We start from the raw sequence: 25,926 nt of genomic DNA, 5'->3' as shown, positions 1-25,926 counted from the left end.
AACACCACATGGTGTGTCACTGTTTGCCTTGTAGTTTTTTGGGTAACAGTGTAAGTGCAGGGATGCACTGACATCACTAAGCATGCTTTTGAAGTGATTCTTATGATTCATGTTTACCCGGCTTTGGTCTGCATCATGCATGTCTCAAGGCATCCTACTTGGTTCCTTTTGTATACCAGGAACTTGCCCAATTCCCAGGTCTGACTGCCTGTTTGGAGCAGAAGAGTGGGTGAGTGTGGGTGGTTTGACTAATTTTGTGGTCTAAGACAAAAACAGTACCCTTGAAACATGATTCCTCTGGACCCTTTTGCTAGTGCTGATACTGTGTTCAGTATCTTAATCACGGCTCAGCTTTTGGATTGAGTTTTCAATGAATTAACAACTTCTGTGTCATCTTGATTTATCTGAATGATACACCAAGTGGTATGAGAGGAAATGCGACTTATATACTCCAGCTACCCTTTCTGACTGCCTGTTGTTCTAGTCATGGGGCTAAAATCCTGCCCGGAGCAGTATACTGGACATGGTTGTGCACTGTCTAAATAAAACTGAGAGTGACTTCATTTTTGTTAAAGCTGCAGTCATCAGAATTCTTGTTAAATCTGCTGCCACTTCAAAAATATTTCATAACAAATACTGTGAAACTAATACTTTAGCTCAGAAACTGACAGAGGGGGACAATCCTGTTAGTAGGAGAATCCGCTGTGTTTATGCAAGGTTGCACACTAGTAAATTACAGCATAAAAGGCATTAGCAAAACCCCTATTTATTGCATACGGAATTGTAGTATCCTGTGACGCTTCTAATTATCAGTTACTGTTTATTGTCTTCTCTTTTCAGTGGTGTCACCTTATTCCTTCAGCATTGGTGATACATCAGATATGGAGCCTTACTTACATGGAGGCATAGCTGTCCAAGTGAAGACACCCAAGATGTTTTATTTTGTAAGTGTGTGCTTGACATAACCAGGTTCTTGATGTTAGTGGTCTGAGCACTCGAAGCAGAATTCAGCAGATACGTTATTTGTTTACCTGTGATTTGGATTTACACTCATCTTATTCAATAAGATTAATGATACTGATTTACTAAACTGTAGAAAACAGGAAATACTTCAAAGTCACCTGCCAATACGGAGAAAAATCTATGGGCAGCCTATATCCCTGTACTGCTGGGGAGTTCATGAACATCTGCAAATATGCACTTTCTTGGGGGGCCTTCTGAGAATAAGAGACAGTTGGATGAGTTTGTATAAGAGGGATTGCAAGCTACATGATGCTGTGTACGTTTTTGGGTCTGCAGAAAGTAGATCCTGACTGTCCTCAAACTTTCTTCCAAAAAGCTGGGAGCAAGGACTAGCTGCTTCTGATATGAGAGTGCACAGCTCAGTATTGTCTCTGTGAAGCAGTAGCTTCCTGTTCTTCCTGAGTGGGGAAGTTCTACAAGCAAGCAGCCAGTTGCCTATAAAATCTCTGGTAGCTGACCTCAGAGCAGTTAAGAGATGGGTCTCGCCACTATGATGTGAAACATCTCCTGGACCAGTTTTGATTGTCAAAACTTGCAGTAGATGGTTATTTTATGCATCTTTTGTGGCATTGATAATGGAGAGTGTATTAGCAATGCTAGTAAGAAAGGGTATTTGGTTCTTAGTCTCTCCAGGAAGATTATTGTTTTGTCAAGTAGCAGTGACTGTCATGTCCTTAACTGGGTGTGTTGTTTTCATGAAATCTGTTTTTCCAGGAACGTTTGGAGAAGCAGATAACAAATCCATTATGCCTTGTGGCAGATTTTAGCAAGCCTGAGGTAATTAGCATGTGGGGATTTGGGCGTAAGTGCTTTAATGGTTACACTGCATTGAATGTAATCTGCAGCTTTATGTGTAGAACAGTATGATTTCCTAACTATTCTGTAGTAGTTAAATATGAGTTTAAAGTATGAAGTGAGAGTGAGGTATCACTTTGTGTGGTCACACAGAATATACATTATGGTTTAGATCACTTTAGAGGCTTGTTATCCATGATATGCACCAAGTATATTGTAAATGCATAGCTCGGCCACCTCTGCTGTTTAAAATACCTGGTTTTGCTAAGTCTTTAATTCACAGGAGTGTAAATTTTGTAAGTGACACAAGGATTTTTCCTGTATTCAATGATACTTGATTGATAAAAATCACACTGACATCACAGCTGGAATAGTAATAAAAAGGTGCTCATAGGTTGGAAAACCCGAGTTAAGAGTTTTTCTTTGAAAAAAATTTTCAGAGGTATTTTTAAAATCTGAGAGGAAGCTAGCAGTATTTGCCTCAACACAGTTTTAGGTAAATATTATGGACAAGTGAGGCATGTAAGCCTCAGGCTCAGTAAAATCTTAAAACTTAAAAAAAGTCACTAAATGAAAAATTTTATTTGTTTTATAACGTAAGGTAATTTTCTACTTGTGACCCTTAGTGCTGGGCTTCAGGATGTTTGGCAAAATGCAAGGCATTCTAATCTCTAGTTAAAAGAAGATTATTGCATTTTCCAATTTCGGCATTAAATTCTTGTGGAGTCTCTTCAGTTGGACTTCATTGAAGTGGGTGCTGAATATGTGTGAAGGGTATTATTACTGAGTAATACTTCAGTGTTTCTACAAACTGGAATTGTGAAGTATTTCGAATTCACTTTTTAACGCTATTTAAATTTTTTTCTTGAGTGGTATTGTTAAGAGTCAAGGAAGTGAAATGAAAACAGAAGAGTTCAAATAGTTGCTTTTGTGTTCTTCAGTTTTCTCATGTTTGTAACTGCTCAACAGCTATTGCTGTCTTAACAGGCCCCTTTGCAGATCCATATTGCCATGCTTGCCTTGAACCACTTCCAGGAGAACTTTGGTCGCGGACCCAACATCGGGTAATGCAGCAGTCTTGTGTTTGCTAAGCCTTGAATCAGACAGATCTCTCCTTTTATTGTAGTTGCTGGTTTGATTGCAGCAGGGTACTTTGTCTGTCTGGTACTTAATAGATGACATAGAAATTAAAAGTTGAAATCTAGATGAAAAACGTTACCTAATGCATGTCTGGGTTTGTAACAGGGCTTTCCCAATACAGCAATGGCACTTTCTGGGCCCAGATAGATAGAAAATGCTTCTGGAGGAAGTTCTTCTCTGTTCCATTTTTTTTTCACATTGTGGGGTTAATAGGGGAAAGTTGTTTCAGTGGTTCCTGAATTATCCTGTAGTTTATGGATTTAAAAAAAAAAATTCTGAAGGATTTGTTTTTCACTTCCAGTATTTTTTTTCAGCTGTAGTTCTTCATGTCCATAATTTTGAGTTAAACAAGACAAAACTACTACAAAATATAAATCTTAGGACTGGACTTGCACATGGGCTGTTTCACTGGGACTCCTGCTCTTGAGCTAACTAACATTTAGAAATGCATCTTTAATGCTCAGTGTTAAAGCCAATATAAATTTCTAAACTCTTCCTACTGTATCCAGTGCTTTTTCTCCTGTTGATTGTGTTTCTAGAAGGACTCTGAAATGTTTAAGTGATCAATATTGTTTCTACCCTGGTGTCTAGATGCCTTCAAGATGCTGAGGAAATGCTGAAAATAGCCATGTCCATAAGTGAAACACTGGAAAACAAGGTAAGTAAGGAATTATTGTCATTATGAGTCATTTTTGATGCACTAGTTTACTTGCCTAAAGGTCACGCATTAGTTGTTGGTCCTTGTTCTGGTCTTTGTATCCACCTTTAGATGGATCAGCTAGCTTTCTGAAGGCCATGTGAGGAAACAGAATGGTGTTTCAGCATGGGTGCAACCAAACGTTCACCTGACACAAAGGCTGAATCCTGTGGCTATGTGAACCCACTTTTTAGATAAATGAATATTAGAAGTACAGGTTATACAGTGGCTCTGTTTTGGCTGGAAACCTTTTTGCTAGTCAGAGTGAAATAATTTGTCTTTTATTGAAGAACAATAATCTATGAACCTGTCAAGCACTGACTTCATGATTGAAAGGATAAATCTGTTGTTATTATGTCTTATTTTTCAGCCTCAGGTGAATGGAGATATAGTGAAATGGCTGTCCAGGACTGCTCAGGGATTTCTAGCTCCTCTGGCTGCAGCAGTGGGTGGTGTTGCTAGCCAAGAAGTCTTGAAAGCAGTAACAGGAAAATTTTCTCCATTGCAACAGTGGGTAAGGGTGACTTTGGTTTTGGGTATTTGACAGTGATGTTAGGAATGTATGGTTGTGTGTAAATGCTGTATGATCAAAATAGCCTGAGCAACTTCCACAACGGAGGAGGAGGGAAGACTTGAGACTGAATTTTAAAAAAAATATGGTTTTGTGTGTACAATAGAAATGCAGCCAGTTTTATTTAAAATTTCCCCTATTTGGGGTTCAGACATCGCATTTTTTTCCCACAAGCAAGGAGAGCGTTGGCCTTTCAGAGCATGGCTGCAAAGGTGTGATATATATAGTCCAGGTGCCGGTGTAAGCTACTGTACATAAGAGCAGTGCTTTCAGACTCTCAGGATCAATGGCAGAAGAAAGTTAGATTTAAAAACTTCACCGCCTAATTTGGAGTGGTAACATGCCTGTTAGAAATAAAAAGCTTGCGGCACATGTTTCAGTGAGCTTTTTTCCCCCCAGTGTCCAGGTGCTTTTTCCTGTCCACTAAAATGCTGAACTGTAGGGAACTGAATGCTGTATAATCTTCCACTGACAGTAAAAATTTAGTGCTTCTAAATTTCTATGCTCTGTTGTACGTAAAAATATTTACTTTGTTTTTTAAATGAAAATAACATTAATTTTTTCCACAGCTTTTAATTGTGTGGTTTTCGGTTTTGTGTTTTTTTTTTTGTTCTTGTTTTTGTTTTTTTTACAGCTTTATATAGATATGTTAGACATTGTAACACCTCTAGAAAAAATGGGCTCTGAAGAATTTCTCCCACGGTAAATATAACTACAATCTGCTCTTTTATGTACTGTTCACATCTGAGTCTCAAGCAGACACAGAAGATATCTTTTGAAGTTAGTTCAGTGCTGTTTGCTGGAGGGACACGTTTGGAGTTGAGAATGTGTGTCCTATCTGAGAATGGGAGGAATGGGAATTGTTGGGGACTTGGTCTGATTTTTTTTAGTGCATGTCAAAGTGCAGTTTGGCATCAGTGATACTACGATGATAAATGGTAACTTACTAGTCTTCTGTTTTTGTGTCCTATGCCTGCATAGGGGAGATCGGTATGATGCCTTGAGGGCTTGTATTGGAGACTCTTTGTGCCAGAAACTGCATGATTTGAATGTTTTTTTGGTGAGTATGACTGACACTGTTACACTTTTCAAATGTTTTGTCGATACAGCTAACATCCGCTGTCTTCAAAATAATGATAGCAGCCCTGATGCCACTGCAGAGTAAATGGTCCAGAATTGTAATGGGACTTGTCTATTATAACTGTCTTCCTGGTTTTCACTTACATTTCTGACTAAAAATATCATTTTCTTTAGGTTGGCTGTGGAGCGATAGGCTGTGAAATGCTAAAAAACTTTGCACTTCTTGGTGTTGGCACTGGGCGAAACAAAGGATTGGTAAGTCACCTGTTAACCTCACTTTGCTTATCAAAAAGTAATGTGAGAAGGAATATTGCAATAGACTGCTTAAAAATGTTAAAAGTCTAAGCCTTATTTCAGGTTGATCTTTGCACAGAGGGTAAAATGGCCTCAGCATAGAGTGGAAGTAGAGTGCAATTAGCAGCAGAACATGTTTGGAGCAGTCTTGCTGTATTTTGATTTTCAAACAAAATTTCATCAGACAGTATAGGCAGAGCTGTTAGCCACAGTGGATGCTAACAGGAGTGCTTTGTTTTGACAAGTTTCTGTAGAGATTTCATCAAGATTATTGCTCAGTGCTATACTTGAATTGTAACTCCAGCTGTTGCTTTTGCCCCTTCTGACTTAGGTTACAATTACAGATCCAGACTTGATAGAGAAGTCAAACCTGAACAGACAGTTTCTTTTTCGACCTCATCACATACAGGTAGACTTCCTTGTTCATTAAACTTCTTGTTCTGTATCCTGTGTCTCTACCAATAGCTGAACTTGTGTGTGTATGTAGTTCTGTCCAGAAAAGACTGAAAGTCTGTAATGAAATCCAGAATATTCGAAAAATGAAATATTTCTTAAAACAATACCTAGAACTACATTGGCATCCCACTTATCACTAGTATCAGTTGAGTACAATTGGATGGTCTGATCTTGATTTATGCTGGTGTCTTTGACTAATGGAATCTCTGGAACTTGAGAATTGGATGAGGAATGCTATGTTGTATAAGAAGCTGCCATGGGTTAATATGCCAGAAATGCATTACTATACTATTGAAATTTGGGAAGAGCAAAACAAAACAACAAAAAATGGACAGCAGTAGCAGAAGTGTTCTCAACAGAAGTGCCACTGCTAATAGAACTTGACCAAAGTTGCCGTCTTCTGACTTAATTCAGTCTTCATTAAGCTGGTAAATAGCTTGGCAAAAAACCCGTACATTCAGTAATGCGTTGTACATAAACTGTTAATTCCTTAGCAGCAGAGAGAATATTCCTGTACTTGCAAACGCAGCATAAAATAAATAGATGTGGTTCAGATCTTGACAGCAGTGGGGAAAAGGGAATCCCCTGCCCAAAAAGCAGCAGCTGAATTTTCTGCCTCATGTTTATGTCTAGCAAATCTGGGAACAGATTACATTTTGGATGGATAGATAAATGGAAGGTGAACTCTGCAAGCTTTCAGAAGCCACAGTCTTCAGTTCTGCTGATCTAAGTGCTGATCCCTAGATAATTGAATGTAGTATGGCTAGAAGTGTCAGGTAGGTTAAGAACTCTATTTCAGTTCAGCTTCTGAAATTGGCTTTGTGTGGAATGCCTTGCAGTAATGTGATTATTCACAGGTGCTTGCCTATGCTGCATAGATATAGTCACAGTAACTTATGGGCTTATCCTCTGACAGTCATGAACTGCTCCTCTCTTACATCATTTTGAGAGCATGACAGGCAGTACATGGCATTGGTTTCAGTTAACTCGATACACTTCTGACCATTTAAGCACTTTCATCTTGTGGTTTCTGAGGCACTACTTTAAGTAAAATAAAAAATAAAACTAGATTAATAAGATATTTAATTAGTGAGGGAGGTATATGATTAAAGAAATTCCTTTATTTTATGTTTTGCTTACTAACATTTCTGTCAGTGAATTGTTGTCTGATCAGCAAATGAAGTCAATACTTGTGTCCCAGATGTTCTTTATCTAAATATTGTTGAGATATCTATCTATATGTATTTATACTTTCAGAAACCTAAGAGCTATACTGCAGCAGAAGCAACCCTGAACATCAATCCTTACTTAAAGATTGACTCATACATTAATAAAGTTTGTCCAGCCACTGAGAACACTTACAGCGATGAATTCTATACCAAGCAAGATGTAATTGTGACCGCTTTGGACAATGTTGAGGCGAGGAGATACATTGATAGGTAGGTTGTGGAAATGAAGCAAGAGCTGCTTTTCATGTTTGTATGTAAACTCTGTTTTTCTATTCATAATCTTCCTCATCTGCAACTGCTTACAAGATCTGATAGCCAGCTGCTCAGATTTATCTTGCTCCTTTATAGGAATGCTGGCTGGGTGGATGAAGGGGTTAGTATTTGTGGTGGAAACCAACTCTTGTTGTGTGGCTGCTACTGTTCACGTGGCAGAAATTCTGCCTTGGAGCAAGTTCTTGGAAATTAATAGCTGTCAACTGTCAAAGTATGAGGGGGAGAATACTGTGGCAGTCTTAAGGTTGAATTGTTGAGTAGGAATATGTATGTAAATTAGTAAGTAGGAATGTTTACATTTAAAAGAATTACTGATGCCCCTAATCCAGGTAGGTTCAGGTTTATGGTATCCTGATATAACCTGAAATAGCTCTTCTTATTTAATCTTTTCCCGAGTTTGGTGTAAGTGTTCCACTCTTCTGAAAAAGCCTAGAGTCAGTTCTGGTTACACACTGGTAATGTCTGCAAGGCCAGAATGTAGGGATTATGCTGTATTCTGATAGTCTGTGTCTTTTTCCATGTCAGTCGTTGTGTAGCAAACCTGCGTCCTCTTATAGACTCTGGAACTATGGGAACAAAAGGACACACGGAAGTTATTGTGCCCCATCTGACAGAGTCCTATAACAGTCACGTAAGTGTTTTAAGACCAATGCTTACCTTCTGAAGTTAGTCTCAAAATGCCCTCTACATATCTAAAATAAGTGGTCTATTTGAGTTGAAGAACAGTACTACTAGGAAATAATTACTTCCTTGGTTTCTCAAGAAAAGCTCACAGGAAATAAAATTTGAGCAGACTGGAGATACCATGTTTGTTGCCTAGGTATAATCATCAGATAGGTAACTACTGCATGAATCGTGAAACATAAACTTTGGAAAAAGTCCTAATTCTAAAGCATTTCCAAGGGACTGACTTTTTTGTTCCTTGAAAACTCCCTTTAAGTAAGAAACTAGTCCCCCAATAGCATTGCAAACTGGTTTTCTACTTGTGGGTTTCTTTCATGGAACTGCATTCTGCTTGCTCATTCTGTTCGTGGTGACTATCACCTCCACAGGCAAGTAGGAGAAACACAAGCCTCTGTGATAGGAATTAGTCTGCCAGTTTCTACAAGCATACATAACAGTTATGTTTAAATGGGGATGGAGGAAATGAACCTTCAAACTCTTGCAGTATCCTTCTTGTTTAAGTTCTTGTGAAACTGCCTTTACAAGGTAGAAACTCAGTGGTTGAGAACACCATGAAATGGTCATGTGGACACAGACAGGATTTTGAGCATCCTAACAGCCTTGCTAGGGTCCACAAAGAATCTTTCTGGCCTTGAGTGAAAGGGCATATTTCATGTTGAGAGTGTATGTGAATGCGAACTGCACATCTTGAAAAAGCTGGCTGGCAACTTTTTCTGTTGTTTCAGAGTTCAGTTTTGCTTTCCGGTGTTGAGTTTAGACTATTCTTCATAAACAGGAAGTTACATGTTAGTGTTCATAAAACAAATTCTGTTCTAAGCATAAATAAGCCGCTTTGTATTTTAAAACAGTGGAGTTTTAAACTTGTAGAGTCTAGAAATTCTTGGTACTATTATTAGCAATAAACCTTAATAAGCCTGCATTTATATGCAAGTCTCCTTAATTACAGCGGGATCCACCAGAAGAAGAAATACCTTTTTGCACCTTGAAGTCTTTCCCAGCTGCCATTGAGCATACGATACAGTGGGCAAGAGATAAGGTAAGGGAATAAGCTTACTGGTGTTCAGCATAACTTAATGTGTATTTGGAAGGGTCAGGGATCTGATATACTTCTTGCAAAATGCCATATTTGTTCTTTTTATTTTCTAGTTTGAAAGTTCATTTTCTCACAAGCCTTCACTGTTTAACAAATTCTGGCAAACCTATCCGTCTGCAGAAGAAGTTTTACAGGTAGGGGAATGTTGCCAGGGTAATATGCAGGATTTAAACTAATGCTTTATGGATTTTGTTTCTATTTAATTTCAGTGAGATTTGGGTTATTTTCTGACATTATTCAGAAAGCCTGAAGACTTATTTCGCCAGGTCATTAGTTGGTCTTGCATAAGAACAGTATTTCTGGTGTGTCTCATAATTTAAGAGCCAAAGCCTCATGCGTGCGCTGCTTTTTCTAGCTCATGCGTGCTCTGTACATAATATAAAAATATCAGAAATACTGAGGCAGTGCTAGCAAGGGTATAGTAGATGTTACACTGATGTGCGACCAGCTGGAAAAAATGAAGGGAAGATGTAGTTTCAAGTGAATTCAACTATGTAATAAATAAGACTAAATTGCTTAATACTTTTTCTTGTGAGTCTATAATTGCCTATGTCTATAGGGCTGGGTGGAAGTAAATCAAGCAGACCACAGCACCTGGGGGAAAACCCGGTAGACAGGGTCACATAAAGGATAGTATTTTACAAAGTGACCTTCTTTTTCCTTTTGCCTTTAATTTACTAAAAACATATTTACTATTTGACAGGATTGGGAGGAGTCTTGTCTGTTTTAACTTTTTTGTATTTACTTCTCTGTCTAGAGAATAAAATCAGGGGAGAGCTTAGAAGGCTGTTTTCATGTTATTAAAACGCTCAGTAGGAGACCCCGAAGCTGGACTCAATGTGTGGAACTAGCAAGAGTAAAATTTGAGAAGTATTTTAGCCATAAGGTAGGTAAGACCTGGAAATGTGATGGTGCTAGACTGATGAGGATTTTAGAAAATCCTAAATGCCAAAAGTTTTTGGTAGCCCTATGAACTAGGTGTCCAGGTCTTTTCACTCACTTCCATCTCTTTAAAATAATGAACTGTACTTGAAACTTTAAAATGTTGCAACTCACTCTTGGTAGCTCTGTTAGTAGTCTCCACGCAGTTTTCTTGGCATTTTTCCAGCTAACTAGGTATTGTGTTTTTTTCAGAGCAGCAGGATTATCAGATATCTTTCCTAAAGGACAGTGGCTTTTTGTTTCTCCAACTAAACTTTTGTCACTGAACTCATCTTCATATCCCTGATTTTCTCAAAGATGTCACGGAAAGGCTGGCTGAAATAAAAGCCAGTCATTCTGAGATATAGTCCACAGTGTTGCTTAAAGTGTGTGTGTAATTTTATGGGAAAGATTTGATCACGATGATGTGTATTAGTGAACATAAATCTGCGTGTATGGAAGCCCTGATGGTAGTTGTCACATTGAGAAAACATTGTGTTCCCAATTGTGAATCAGTATGCAAGAATCCTAAAGTGACAACAGGGTGGGGGGAACGGTTCGCTTGTTGCATTAAGTATCTTGCTTGGACTTTGGACAGATGAGGTGACATTGTCATCTTTGTCTTGTGAATAAATGGACAAGTCACTCTTGTCTAGCAGTACTTGTGTCTTTATGCTCTCCATCGTGATGTAGTGTGGTGGGTTGACCCTGGCTGAATGCCAGATGCCCACCAAAGCTGCTTTATCATTCCCTTTCTCAACTGGGCAGGGAAGAGAAAATGTAACGAAAGACTTGTGGGTCGAGATGAGGGCAGGGAGATCACTGAGCAATTACCATCATGGGCAAAGTAGATTCAACTTGGGGAAATTAGTTTAATACTATGCAAATTGGAAAAAAACACCTCCCCAGCCGTCCCTTCTTCTCAGGCTTAACTTGATTTCCAGTTTCTCTGCCTCCTCCCCACAAGTGGCACAGGGATACAACGTAAGATCAGTCCATCACACATTATCTGTGCTGCTCCTTCCTCTACAGAGGCAGAACTCCTCACACTCTTCCCCTGCTCCAGTGTGGGTTCCCTCCCACAGGAGACAGTTCTCCATTAACTTCTCCAATGTGAGTCCTTCCCACGGGCTGCAGTTCTTCACAAACTGCTCCAGTGTGGATACCTTCCACGGGGTGCAGCCCTTCAGGAGCAGACTGCTCCAGCCTGGGTCCCCTGCGGGGTCACAAGTCCTGCCAGCAAACCTGCTCCAGTGTGTCGTCTTCTATGGGGCTGCAGGTGGGTGTCTGCTCCACCATTAAGCTCCATGGGCTGCAGGGGACAGCCTGCCTCACCATGGTCTTCACCACGGGCTGCAGGGGAATCTGCTCCGGTGCCTGGGGCACCTCCTCCCCCTCCCTGTTCATTAACCTGGGTGTCTGCAGACTTGTTGCTCTCTCATACTCTCACTCCTCTCTTCTGCAGATACTTTTTTTCCTCCTTCTTAATGTGCTATCACAGAGGTGCTACTACTGTTACTGATTAGCTCTGCCTTGGCCAGCAGCAGGTCTGTGGCTTCTGGCATCTTTTTACAGAAGCCACCCCTGTAGCCTCCCTGCTACCAAAACCTTGCCACGCAAACCCACTATACACAGGCATCTTAGATTTTTCCAACTCCAGGTTACTTCAACTACATATCTAAGTGTTTTAAAAACTGTATCAAAACATCACAAATCATTACTAAAAAGAAGGCTTGATTTAGTGTGGTCATGTCAATCCGAATATGACAAATTACTAAAGCTACTCTGGCTTTTCCTCTAGGCTCTTCAGCTCCTTCATTCATTTCCTCTTGATACACGATTAAAAGACGGAAGTAAGTACAAATGCCCCTTTGTGCCTGTTGTGAATTCATGGTGTACGTCATGTGTTGCTGTTCCTGATTCCTTGGGATTTCATCTTAAGTCTGTCTTCTTACCAGGTTTGTTTTGGCAGTCACCAAAGAGGCCACCTTTCCCAGTGAAGTTTGAATTTAACGATCCTTTGTAAGTATGGTACTGCCACTGATGCCTTTTCTAGTGTCCTATAAAACTCACCCTACAGCAGAAAGTGCAAGGCAATGGCTTTATAGCCCTGGAAGCTGGACTGGTACTTGATAGGTACTAGTGCATAGTCTTACACTGTGGTAAATTCAGTGAGCTGTCTCATGCTTCCACTGCAGGTTATTTAACTTTCACTGATGTGGGATTGGAGGGTGGCTTGAAACAACCCATTTCATTTATTGTGTGATTACAGAATTACTGAGTTGTTGCTGTCATACACCCTGCCCCCATCAGCCCACATCATGAAATGCAGGATGTGCCAGATTAAATTGACTACCTAAAATAACCTAGTGGAGGGACTCCCTTTTCTTCTTCATCACAATTTGGGTCTGATCTAGATGGCTTTGGTATTACAGATAATTTAAAAAATGTATGTGGTTGAAGGATTGAAAAGCCTTTATCTGCTGCATATCTACATCTGCTTTGAGAAACTGTTTGGATTGCTGTTTTTAGTTTGGATGAAAACTGAGATCATGATAAATATCAAAACATTTCTGAGGTGGAGCTTTTTATTATCATATTGATGTCATGTGTTTGTAGTTGTTTTCTTGACTGCAGAAGTTGAGAAAATATGGTTTTCGTTAAATAAATTCACTCAACAAATTTTGCTTAGTTTTGAGGAGGGCTTCTGAGTCACTCAAAATCTGTCATCTGTTTTGTGCTGTGTGCGCTGAAGGGTGGAAATTCTGTTTCTCTGTGTTTTCATGATCTCTTTGGATATGATTACAAACCTTTGGGCGACTGAAGTAAGAGAACAACTAAACAAAAATAATTATCTTCCTCTTTCTTCAGGCATTACAGTTTCATTGTGAGTGCAGCAAAACTCTTTGCAACGGTGTACTGTGTTCCTTTCACAGAAAAGGTAATCCATACTGCAGCAGTGTTCCTATCACATAACTTGATTTATGTGTTCAGTTTTGGCCTGATGTTCAGTTGACAATTCTTTCCAAGAACGGATTAAAATGATTCTTAAAGCAATAAATCCTTCAGTGCTGGTTATTCAGCAGCTGCTTACATTTAGTCTTCCTTATTTAAATCCCTAACCCAGTCTTTTTATGGGGGCCTTTATAAGTTGATGTGAATTTAAATTGTTTTTCTTGAAAACTGTAACAGGATTTGTCAGAGGAAACTATTTTGAAGATTATTTCTGCTGTGAAGGTACCAGAGTTCAGACCTTCAAACAAAGTAAGTGTGGTACTCAGTTTAAAGAGAAAAAATAATCCGCAAGCAGTGTCCCACATCTCCAACTAATTCTTGCATTGATGCTGATGAGTAATAAACACAAATTAAAATGTGTTTTGGGGAAACAAGAGTGTGGCATCCAGGACTGTTTTAACTTGATAATAGCAAAGGTATCTATGTACCAGATGCTAAATGCAAGATGTGGGGATTTTTTGCCTTTTGCAGATGATTTTCCATGCATGAGTGTGACTGTAAGTCTGCAAGCTTTTTTTAAAATTTATTAATCTATACTATTTTAATAAAAAAATATTTTACTCATCATCAACTTTAAAGTAATCCAAGACTAGTGTCTATTTGTTATTCCTTTCTAGGTGATATACAGGAAGTGTCATTATTATGTTTAGTTTAAAAGTGTAACCTTCAAAAGTTAAGTGAAGTGTTACTGTGCAGCGGCTAGTATTTGTCAGTGTTTAAAATTAACAAATATTCCAGGGTGTTTTCATATCTTCTTCCCCAGGGTTAGCACTTGTCTCATGAATGCTTGACTTGTGAGACAAAACTAATATTTTAACTCGGAATCACAGAATGGTTGAGGTTGGAAGAGACCTCTGGAGACCGCCTAGTCCAATCCCCTTGCTCAAGCAGGGGCAAGGACTGTGTCCAATCAGGTTTTTAATATCTCTGAGGATGGAGACCCCACAGCTTCTCTCTGCTACCTGTGCCAGTGTTCAGCCATCCTCACAGTTTTGGTTAGGGTTTTTGTTTGTTTTTTCTTTAAAGTATTTTTGTATGTTTCTTATGGAGTTTTATGTGCTTCAGTTTGTGCCCATACCCCCTTGTTCTGTCACTGGAAACCAGTGAAAAGAATCTTCCTCTGCCTTCTGTACTTTCTCCCCATGAGATATTTATATGCATGGGTAAGATCCCACTGAGCCTTCTCTTCTCCCTGCTGAACCATCCCAGCTCTCCCAGCTTCTTCTCATACGAGAGATGCTCCAGTCCTTTAATGATTTTGTGGCCCTTGGCTGGACTTGCTTGAGTAAGTCTATGTCTCTCTTGAACTGGGGAGGAATGAGTGCAAGGAAGACAGGAAATCTAATGCACTTCACACTTGTGCTGTACAAAGTTCGTTTATTTTATTGCTCAAGCATTGCACACACTTGCAGGTTGTACAGACTGATGAAACTGCAAGAAAACCTGATCATATTCCAGTCAGCAGTGAGGACGAAAGGAATGCTATTTTCCAGCTGGAGAAGTCTATACTATCCAATGAAGCTCTGGAAAGTGAGTAGTGCAAACTAGCTTCATAGCTTAGTAACATTTTGCAATAGCGCTGCCAGTACTGTAGCATTCAGGTCTTTGGGTAAAGCGGTTCTGCAATTCTGCAAGAAGCAGATGGCTGATATCTAAAGCTATCTGAAATGCCATGCAGATAACTGTCCTTATTGCCTGACATTACCCTATGCTTCTGTATTTCTGAGATTCCTGCAAGTTCTAGGGTTTTCTGTTACACTTGCATGTAAGTACAACCTTGATGACGGTGAGCTGGCAGCAGGGCACTGAACTCTTAAGGGAAAGGGTGCTGGCTACATCCCAGATGGAGTTAAAATGATTCTCGTATAAGAAGGTTGAGAGTTTATCCGTGTTTCAGCCGGAATAGTGAATTTTTCCTCCTAGTAGCTGGTAATGTGCTGTGTTTTGGATTTAGTGTGAGGGAATGTGGAAAACGCACTGATGTTTTAGTTGTTGCGAAGTAGTACTTACCCAAGTCAAGGACTGTTCAGTTTCCCGTGCTCAGTCAGCGAGGAGGTGCACAAGAAGCTGGGAGGGAGCAGAGTCAGGACAGCTGACCCAAACTGGCCAAAGGGATATTCTGTACCATAGGACATCACGCTGAGTATATAAACTGGGGGGAGTTGGCTGGGGGCCACCAATCGCTGCTGGGGACTGGCTGGACACCGGTCGGTGGGTGGTGAGCAATTGTATTGTGCATCACTTGTTTTTCTTCAGTTTTATTTTTCTCTCTCTTTTTGTAATCTCCCTTTTCATTACAATTATTATATTTTACTTTAATTATTAAACTGTTCTTATCTCAACCCATGGGTTTTACTTTTTGCCAATTCTCCTCCCCATCCCCTCAGCTGAGGGAGGGAGTGAGTGAGCAGCTGTGTGGTACTTGGTTGCCGGCTGGGGTTAAACCATGACAGAGTTCTACTTACAGGAATCAATCTGAAATTATCCTAAATTGTGAAGGCTATTAGAATCTTCTTCAGTATCTTTTAGATATGTTAAAATGAGGGTGATCAAATCCCATTTTTGTGCCTGGCCACATGGAGAGGTCATTGGGCAACAACTACATGTACGCATTTTTAGCCCATGAACACAGGAGAGAAAGATGAGTTTAGCTCTAATCCATCCCATGGAGTGTCAGCCCTAACCTCTGTCTCCCATGCTAATGAGCCCCTAGTGAAATGACTACAGATAAAGCTCATGGAGGGGATTCTCACAGGACAGAGCTAGAGCAAGGTGGGGTAAGAAACATCTACGGGACTGTTCAAAATCTATTCCTGGTGTTGCAAGGAAGGTAAAGTTAAGGAGCTCAGTTGATATTTCCTTACTTTAACAACTGGTATTGATAGGAGCATTTCTGCTTCTAGCATGGGAAAACAAGTTGTAAGTAAGGCACCAAGCTCCAGAATGTGAAATTTTTAATTTAAGTTTCTAGTTCCTAATAGCTTATGTGTAGGACATCTTAAATTTTCTAATAATAATTTTTGCTATTTTTTTTTTCTTTATGAGCAGGTGACTTGCAAATGAAGCCCATCTCCTTTGAAAAAGATGATGATAGTAATGGGCATATAGATTTCGTAACAGCAGCATCAAACTTGAGAGCCAAGATGTACAACATCGAGCCAGCAGATCGGTTCAAAACAAAGCGCATTGCTGGAAAGATTATTCCTGCAATTGCAACAGCTACTGCTGCAGTATCAGGCCTGGTGAGTATGCTTTTAAAGATGCTTAAAATTCATATTTCTTTCTCTTACAGTTCCTTGCCTAAAACCACTGTTGTCTAGATACTGATTAACACTACCCTGACAGAGCCTTGTTAAACAAATGGGTTTATTTCAAACTTAATAATCTTTTCTTCTCAGGTACTAGTGCAAAAGTTTGCTCTTGGTTCTAGATGTCGTAAGCCCTTGCTGCTTTTATTCCTCATTTGCTGACCAGAAAGAGGAGTTAGAAAGATAAACATTTTGGTTTGTTTTCTGCAATTAATAATGACTTCTGTCAGAGTGCCCTGCCAACAGTGCAAAGGATCTGTTCTGTATTAGTTCACATCCATGCATCTCAACAATACTGCATGCTTTGTGGAGGTTTCTTGAATTAAACAATATTGGAAGAGTCCTACATTAGGAACACTTTTGAGTTTTTTAAATATTCCCATTAGCAGCAACAGAATTTATTTCTGTGGCATATTGGCTTATTTCTGTGGCATATTGGCTTGCATTTCCAGCTGTGATTTACTCTGCCAATTGGACAAAGGCTGATCTCATTAATGAGATACTCTCTAGCTGCTGGTCTCTTAACTAAATGAGTGTTGATAGCATAGTACCTAAAACCTGTGTTTGGTCTCATGGAAGTGTGGGTATCTTATTTACTGCAGGTTGCACTAGAACTCATCAAAGTTGTGGGTGGTTACCCAGCTGAGGCGTACAAGAACTGTTTTCTGAACCTAGCCATTCCCATAATGGTCTTTACAGAAACTGCTGAAGTAAGAAGAACGGAAATCAGGTAGGAAGGACAATAGCAGAAGGGCAGTACTTGGAAATCAGAACTTGGTGAGCCATTACAAGAAGTGTGAAGTCTGTACAGTTACTAAATCCAGATAACCAGATGAAGGCCTTGTGTGCTTGCGTAGCAGAACTATGATGGAAACACAGTTCATGGTTGTACTCCAATTAAACGTTACAGATTTTCGAGGTTGTTTTTTCTTTTTGTTCTTTAAACTTGGAAGATCATGAGTCGCTTAATGCTTGTTATCAAACTGTATTATCTATTTACTATGTACTGCTAAAGATGTAAGTGATATTCTTACTACTGCCAAGGGTGTCCCATAATGCATTGCTCAAGAACTTCCTGTTTGGAGAATGCAGCACATACTTTTCTGTCCTAATTTTAAAAATAGTGGTTTTAAGGGCTTGCTTTTGTTTTCAGTGGAAGCTGTTGCTAGGGAGACTTTAAAAATCTAGATGTTAGATGTGCAGCATGGTTATTAATAAACATCCTGTCAGCACGGACTGGAGACACTTCTGCATCTTAGTCAATACAGAGCTATTTTTCAGCAGGTCTGAAAACTCAGTAAGTTCACTGCCAGATACCGTGTTTGCTCACAGTTCTTCCTGTGTTGTGTGCTTAGCCAGGTCAGAGGGCTGGGGAAATGGCAGCAGAGAGGAAAGAGATTTTTGCTCAAGGTGAACCAGCAAATTGCTATGAGACATAGTAGTTCTCCAGTACATGTTTAAAGGAAGTGTCTGAGTTCACATTCTAAAGTAACAAACAACCTTTCTTTATTTAAAACAGAAATGGGATATCATTTACAATCTGGGACAGATGGACAATTTATGGGAAAGAGGATTTTACTCTGTTGGACTTCATAAATGCTGTCAGAGTAAGTTATCTGCTGTACTGGGTTAATACAAGATGAGAGGAAAGGTTTTTATTGGTTTGGGTTGTTGGTTTGGGGCTTTGTTAATCAAGTTATTGCTCAAACCAGAGTAATTCTAGAAAGAATTAGTGTCAATGGGAATGTCTCTACGTAAACGTGTCCAAGCCTATTTTCAAACTGTTAATTCAATTAACTCAAATGTATTGTAATAAAATAAAATTCTGCCAATGTCCATGCATTAGCAATTTTTTTGGTTGGAATCCTGTGGTTTTGAATAATTATTTGTAGTATTAGGAGCAACTGCTCGCTTGTGCAGCTGTCCTAGTTGTTTAGTAAGTTTTAATTTGTGAATTCTAGGAGAAATATGGAATTGAACCAACTATGGTTGTACAGGGAGTCAAAATGCTGTATGTTCCTGTGATGCCTGGCCATATTAAAAGACTAAAGCTGACGTAAGTATAACTGGAAAATGGACAGAGGCAAGTGCGTGTATGAATGATGTTCACAGGTTGTGGCATAAGGTCGTGTGTCTGACAGCAGTGTTCTCTTTTGAAGTGGTTGCTAGCCATTAATATTTGGGAAAGAAAAAAGGCAATATCTTCCTTTGGGGGGACGGGGTGTGGGGGGACAAAGTGAATTAACTTCTGTGGTGAGGACAGGAGACTTGCAAAATGCTGCTCTCACTGATGAATGCCAGAATGAGAAACCCAAAGAGGTCTGACAGTAAGTTTTTTTGGGGGGGGAAAGAATGTACCGTGGTTCAAGCAGAACAAGGCTAATCGAACCTTTTTAATCTGGTTTAAGACTAATGGTGATATTTAGCAACTTAGCTCTGAAAGAATGAGAACACTTACTTGGGAAGGACTTAATGTATTGGTTGCAGATTGAGATTTCTGGAAGTCTGTTTAGTTCATAGTAATTCCTTGAGATTCTAGCTCACTTTAGCCCTTTTAGAAATGACATTCACAAGGCTTTGCAGTAGTGCTTTGTGACAGGAGGTTGGGGTATAACAAAGTGGAAGTGTGGGAGGGTGTAGGGGCGGGCAGGGCATTGGTTTTTGACTGATGGGCCTTTGCAAAGTAACAGTCAGGTCTCGTGTGGTTTAATTCTACCTTATATGTTGATTGAACTCCTTTAACTCAAAATTTGTTCCTCACAGCTCCGATGAAGTATATGCTGGTCAGTGCTCACAGGCTTTGCTAGAGCAAGTAGATGCATTTGATCAGTACTCTTTCAAGGATCTGCCAGTAGGTGATGTCAGGCAAAGTAGTTTATGTTGTGGGCAAGCTACTTCAAACTTCCAGGGAGAGAAGAGCCTCTTAAGTTGGTACTGCGTTGTGAGTGTCTGGCATACTAAGATGTGAATTTACAGCCTGTCTCAGAATAAGTTGTTTACGTTCCTTCTCTTACAGCTCTATAAATAATTTTCAATGAGTAGGGTGTGTAATGAAGTCAAAGACATGGTGTGAAGCTGCCTTCTTGAGAATATCAGGTTTTCGTATTACCCTGAGACTCAGTTCAAGCTTTCCATGTAATTACAGCAACTTGGGGTTCTGTTACAGACAGTTCCAAAAGCTTTACAAGATACTTGCGCAGCAAACTCTGGTCCTGCTTTTGTGGTTTTTCTTAAGGTTTTAAAATTCTTTCTCTTGCTGTAATATGACAAAAATTGCAAGACTCTTCATTTCAGAATTACAGCATTGACTGGTAACATACTCCTTTAAAGCAAGTTTTAGAGACATATTTATCTGCCTTCCTCTGTACCTTGGGGCTTCCTTATGCAAATGGGTATGACCTCAGTATCTCTACTGAGAAGAGGCTATGCTTTGTATTCTTCCAAGGGAACAAGTACTTTGGGGAAGGCGGCTTTTAGAGGAGAATTTCCCTTCTGGCTGAGTGATCTGTGAGGAATAGAAATGAGGGACTGTCCCCCAGCCTCCTAGCTTTTGAGCTAGCTTCATGAACTAGGGCTCAGAGCTGGCAAGAAAATAATTTTGATATTCAAAGATACGTAATTAAAGTGAAGTTGCTTGACCTTCTACTTCAGTAATTTATTGTGCAACTTCCAGCAATAGCTGTAGCTTTTGAGGCTGTGGAGAGCAAAGGTGAGGAAGTTGCACTAAGACATGACATGCTTACCTAGTTTAAATTTACTTTGTGGTCATGAAGGAAGAAGTCCCGGACCCTGGCTGTTTTTCCCCCCTTATTGCTATTCGCCTTTGAAATTCAAGAACTCAACAAGTCTTAACTCCAGTAGAACTACTTTCCATCAGAACTGTGTATCTAGTGTCTGCACTGGAGTGGTTCTCCCTAATAATATATTAAAGCCAGATGTTATTGGTAGACTGAGAACTTACTCTACCTCATGGACCAAAATTCTGCATAGAAAGGTAACTTTGCCTTGTACCTCAGTAGGATGCCAAAAAGAAATTACATCATTGAGGAATCCCATCAAAAACTGGTCATTTTCTCTTCTTTTTTGTACCGAGCACTGGTTAATGAACAATGTAATACCTCACTAATGGGCTAAGACTATCAAGAAAAGGACATACCATTTGCTGTATGGTTGAAGAACAGCTTTTGTGTCAAAATTAAAAGGTGGCTTATTCTCCATGCTGGTTTCTAGTATGTTGGGCTTCATTGCTGGCAGTGAAGCTCATCCTACTCTGGCCCTGAATTCTCACTGCCAACTCTCCTTCTGGTACGTTAACAAACTGTTCTTCATTTTCTTGTAGGATGCAAAAGCTTGTGAAACCATCAGCTGATAAGAAGTATGTGGATTTGACAGTATCGTTTGCTCCAGAAACAGATGGAGAGGAAGATTTGCCAGGGCCGCCAGTGAGATACTACTTTGTTCAGGAAGACAATTGATGGTAGAGACACAAAAGTCGCTCCCGGACCATTTGTTCTGAAAGGAGTGTGCTAATTTTCAGCTATTAAAGATGGTACTATATATTTCTTTTTGGTGAAGCCTTAATTAAAACAAATGGTGAGAATCAGTGGCTTTGCACTGAAGACAAACTGGATTTGTGTTTCATCTGCTCCTGTTTTCTTCAAAGCTGTTTGCTCAAAGGAGGGTGGTCACTCCATGAGATGGAATGTCCAGTACAGTCCTTACCTTAAAGACTAGATTAGTATTGATTTGTGGGAAACTGAAGAAAGCAAGAAGAATGGTGGACCTAACAAATGGTCACTATGTGCAAATTAGGCGCTGCTTATAGAAGAGTGCAAAAAATGGGGCAATTGCCATTTTATTGTACTCCTGGTGTTCTAAGAACATCTCAGATCCATTTCATATGTTACTTAATTCTCAAAAATGAATTTCATACTTGCTATCTACATGTGAGATTTAATCCATCTAAAAGGTTTAAACTCCCACTTAAAAGCAGACGAGCTGCTTTATTGTGGGGTTGGTGCTGTCTTCTAAACAGTGGTGCTGATGTGTCAGAGCAGCTATCTTACATCAGTTTCAACATGGAAGCATAGGGGGGCAGGTCTTGACTAGGTGTGTTGTCACAGCTCCCTCGAAGTCAAGAGAGCTGGAATTGGTTATCTGCACTAAGACTGTTCTTTGGGAAATACTGCAATATGGAGAAAGTGGAAAACCTATCAGAGAGCTGAGTTAACACTTTCAACAATAAAAGTTTGTCTTCATGAGAGAGATGATGTTTGGTGTGGTTGAGCCTTTCTGCCCTCACCAAATTATAAACACTGTAGCAAATGATGACTTTCAAAGAGGAAAAAGCAAATGGCTCTGGAGGTTTGTCACAGCAAACACTGTTTCTTCAGCTGCTCCTTTTGGTACTTCCTAACGCTATTTCCTTACAGTGGATGGTTGTGCTGTGTACACCTTTCCACAGCACAAGTTGGGAGTTGCACTGAACACTGAGGTTTTTGTTATCATCAGTCAGTCACTAGGATATCTAAGTATAAAGCATTTGCTTGATCAGAAATAATTAGGGACTAGCTTTGCTGCTGTGGTGAGTCAGAGGTATGTTACAGAAACAGCCATGACACCACCTTATTTTCTCTGTCATTTAAGCACTGGATAGTTGAGTTGGTAGTTCTTTTTCTCCCGATGATGATGGTAGAGTGAAGTGAGGTTTGAATAAAAACCTGTGAACTGGAAAACTTTTAATGTGTTTAAGCTTTAGAAATTGCACATTATCTCCTGCAGCTGTTGTGAAAACTATTGGCTACTTAGTTGTTTATCCTCTATCATAATTTATTAAGCTTTAGGGTTATCTTCATATGTAATGAATATTATTGGTCAGGAATTTCACCTCCCTTTTTTACCTTCTTAGTTGTAGTCAGGACTAACAGCTGTTAGGCTGGGAACTTGATCACCAAGATGTATGGAACAGATAGCTGGAATCAACACAATTATTCCAATATTTGGGATTTAGTTGTACATGTGGGATATCTTCTGCAAGGTGTATATAATTTTACAGTCTAGTTTATAGATATAATTTTTGAGATAAATAACACTGCTTTTTAAACTATCTAACTTATTTCATTTTTTTAAGAACTTTTAGAGAAACTTTTTGAAACGTGAGAAAAGCTGACTGCATTTAGAGTGCAGATAAGGCACAAGCAGACAGTAAGTTTCCACTTGTAAATAACAACTAAAATGTATTTCACTGTGGCAATATTAGAATCTGAACTCTCAACTGAAATCATGAATTAGTGCTAAGGATCACTTAGAGGTTTAGGTCAAATCAAAAGCACCGTCACCTCTCACAGCTGGAGGCTGGGAAACAAATGAAACTTTCAGTAAGTACACTCTGGCACGTTGGCATGGTGTTAACATGATGCTTATGCTTTCAAAGTAAGTAGCATATAAAAATAGTAAAGTCTCAGTATTTTGCTAGAATGCCATCTGACAGTCCTCAGGGTTTAAAGTAAATTTTTAGATATAATTAATGGAATGGCTTTTATTAATGACAATGCATACAGCTTTGTGAGACCTTGTCAGAAAAGTCCAGGTTGAGGTTGTCGGGGATTGCAGCCAGAATTTACAGACATGGCTGAATTCCCGTACTGCTGTTATTGTGTGTGCCTGTTGGATGGATGTCTGTTCTATGGCTAGGTTCTGCTCAGTTAAATAGTTGCTGATAGAAAAATGGAAAATGTACAGTGGCTCCTAGATAGTAACAAACCTTTAACATTTTCTGGATAAAAGTTAACCTAGGTAAAATCTTCCAAGTACTAACCTAAAGGAGGACTTTATATGGAAGAACTGTGCATGTCAAGAGGCTCATTAAAATTGTTTTTCGTGGTTTTAAAACTTTCTGAATTGCCGATATGGAGAATTAATGTATTTATATTGATAGTTGTGCAGAGTGGAGAGCTGATTCAGTGTGAATTTGTGTTTGATACAGCCCATTTCTCAATCTGTTGCTGCTTTTTTATTTAAAGTCTCAGGAAGTGCTTAGCATGATCACACTAAAAGGGCTCAGTCTAACCATGCAAGTGAATTTCAGGATGCTGGTCTTCCAGATCTCCAGCGTTGTCACTTCCAGTGCTAGCAGTGCAGAGGCTTGTAACACTACCTGGAATCTGAGAACTGCTTTTTTTCTTTTTTTTTAAATTATTGCAATGAAAGCCTGTGTGTCTAGGACTGTTGGATACTCTATTCCTGTGGAGCAGCTAAAGCTAGCTATCTCTCTGCAGCAGTGAAGAATTATCTTCCCACTAGAACACTTTGAATAGCTTTCGTTCAAAATGTATTCTTCCAAAGAGCAGCTGACTTGCAGAGATGAAGTTTTACATCAGTATTAAAGACCTTTTCTCACTCAACTGCTTTCTCACAGTTTGCTCGTATTTACCTACCATTCCCTTAATTTCTCGCATTCTTGATAGTTGCGTGCAAAACAAGGCATTTAGCAGCTCAGCAGTTCTCTGTGGTTAATCTCCTTGTTCCTGTAATGCAGGGGTCCTCGAACTACGGCCCGCGGGCTGGATACAGCCCCCCAGGGTCCTCAATCCGGCCCCCGGTATTTACAGACCCCCCTGCCCTGCCGGGGGTTGGGGGGAAACCAAGCAGCCGCAGATGGCTTCCTGCCACTTCACCCGCACGCTGGGCCCCTGGTTAAAAAGTTTGAGGACCCCTGCTTTAATGCTAGGAGTGGTGAGGATTCTGTGTGAAGATCATGCTACTGTTAACAAGACTGTTTTGGCAGATCTGATGTATTTAGGGCTTTACCTATACAAGGAGTAGAAAGTACACATTTCCAACTCTTTCCCCACCCTTTTCCTATGTATGGTGAATATGTGAATGTTTATTTTTTAAAAAAAAGTGCTATTCAAGAAGAATGACTACGTAGAAAGAACAACTTGGGCACCATCTAGGCCTTTGTGAATGCAGAAATCCTGTCACATCACATCATCTCATGTCCTGAAATATCATGGTTTTGAACTAGGCAGAGAGTTTGTCTGTCTGTCTGTCTGTCTTGCATCAGACATAAGTGAAGACTTCAGATGTTGATGTTCTTAATGTTTCCTTGTGTCTTTGAAACAGTGTGGCTATAGACCAGTTGCATGAAGAAAAGAATTGAATTTCAGTCAAATGCAACTGGCTTATTAGCGTGAAAGGTTTATCAATCCCTGTTAATTATCTCCTGTTTGGCAGTTACAGAAAGCATACTCTGCTGCAGTGCAGTGCAGCACTCTAAACCTTTGGCCAAAGGTTGGTAAGTTTTGACCAGATAGATAGCTTTTAGTTTAGTAAACGTGTCTTTTGGTATCCTTTGTGGGATTGATGAAGTAGCTAGCATGGGTGTTTATCTGTGCTGCAGAAAGCTTATTGAGGCTCATGCTTAAAGGTGTCATGAGTTACAGCACTGATAACACCAGCAGAACTGTCTTGCTTCATCTTTGCATGGCAAAGTGAGATACAGTGAAGAACTATTAAGTACCCACTTCTCAAAGCAACACACAAGTTTCAATTTCAGACCGAGGAAAAGCTGTAGCTCTAACCTGATGCATCATCACAAAGTGAAGCAGCACCATCTTCACAGAGTGATCTTAAGTATTTTCATGGAAAGATATGCTAGTATCTCCTGTTATGTTGTACTTTCATAAATACAGTGCGTGTGCCTTCATATGGTCACACATAATCTATTATTTGGAAACACATGGGCATTCTTTTAAAAATAACCTTCCCAAGCCTTGACTGACTTCCATAATACTTGAAACAAGTAGTAATTAATTTGTGATTCCCAGCTGGTACCAAAGGAATATGACGATCAATCTTGGTGCGGAAATAAGAGCAACTCTACATAGAGCGCTTTCTGTTTGTGTAGAGAAGGCGCTAGCTGCTTCAGTACCTAGATCATAGTTGTCTCCAGCTGAATTTTGTGCATGCTTCTCCACCACTGTCAGAGAAGAGGTGTGGTTTAATTGGTTGGGATTTTTTTAAAGAAATAAGTCAGGCTCTGGAGCTAGTCACCTACAGGAGCGGGCTGGAAATTAGGACCATGCGTGGCAATCGGTTAGCTGAGGGGAATGTGCTCGAGCTTGTAGGTCACGAACCCTGGGAGGACAAGGAGTGTCTATTCAGACACAGCAATTAACATGATGAGTCATGCTGAGAGAGGATAGGGGAGTGGGGGATGGATGGCGGCAAGGATGGCGAGGTAACACCTTGCTGTTAATTGCTGGTACTTAACCACCAATCAGGGATTGCCTAGTATGCAATGCTTAGCTTCAAGAACCAGTCTGTTTAAAATGCGCAGCTTCTGA

The 25,926-nt window shown here is 39.8% G+C and overlaps 1 protein-coding gene across 2 annotated transcripts in view; it reads left to right on the top strand.

Annotated features, from left to right (window-relative positions):
• Positions 1-24,470, top strand: part of UBA6 (ubiquitin like modifier activating enzyme 6) — a 35,304-nt gene extending 10,834 nt beyond the window's left edge. For both annotated transcript variants that reach the window (XM_005238028.4, XM_027787715.2), the window contains 24 exons: positions 841-944; positions 1,738-1,800; positions 2,806-2,882; positions 3,550-3,616; positions 4,026-4,169; positions 4,861-4,928; positions 5,208-5,286; positions 5,481-5,561; positions 5,932-6,009; positions 7,314-7,495; positions 8,084-8,189; positions 9,189-9,278; positions 9,389-9,469; positions 10,093-10,221; positions 12,058-12,109; positions 12,215-12,278; positions 13,128-13,197; positions 13,449-13,520; positions 14,684-14,801; positions 16,320-16,513; positions 17,182-17,309; positions 18,099-18,186; positions 18,541-18,635; positions 20,919-24,470. In XM_005238028.4, the coding sequence (XP_005238085.2) occupies positions 841-944; positions 1,738-1,800; positions 2,806-2,882; positions 3,550-3,616; positions 4,026-4,169; positions 4,861-4,928; positions 5,208-5,286; positions 5,481-5,561; positions 5,932-6,009; positions 7,314-7,495; positions 8,084-8,189; positions 9,189-9,278; positions 9,389-9,469; positions 10,093-10,221; positions 12,058-12,109; positions 12,215-12,278; positions 13,128-13,197; positions 13,449-13,520; positions 14,684-14,801; positions 16,320-16,513; positions 17,182-17,309; positions 18,099-18,186; positions 18,541-18,635; positions 20,919-21,054 (2,366 nt within the window). In that variant the 3' untranslated portion in view covers positions 21,055-24,470. The remainder of the gene's footprint in view (positions 1-840; positions 945-1,737; positions 1,801-2,805; positions 2,883-3,549; positions 3,617-4,025; positions 4,170-4,860; positions 4,929-5,207; positions 5,287-5,480; positions 5,562-5,931; positions 6,010-7,313; positions 7,496-8,083; positions 8,190-9,188; positions 9,279-9,388; positions 9,470-10,092; positions 10,222-12,057; positions 12,110-12,214; positions 12,279-13,127; positions 13,198-13,448; positions 13,521-14,683; positions 14,802-16,319; positions 16,514-17,181; positions 17,310-18,098; positions 18,187-18,540; positions 18,636-20,918) is intronic.
• The last annotated feature ends 1,456 nt before the right edge of the window (positions 24,471-25,926 follow it).

Source organism: Falco peregrinus, chromosome 2, assembly GCF_023634155.1.
Source record: "Falco peregrinus isolate bFalPer1 chromosome 2, bFalPer1.pri, whole genome shotgun sequence".
Classification (NCBI taxonomy): Eukaryota; Metazoa; Chordata; class Aves; order Falconiformes; family Falconidae; genus Falco; species Falco peregrinus.
Note: the sequence above shows the minus strand (reverse complement) of the source record. Positions and strands in the feature narration are given on the sequence as shown.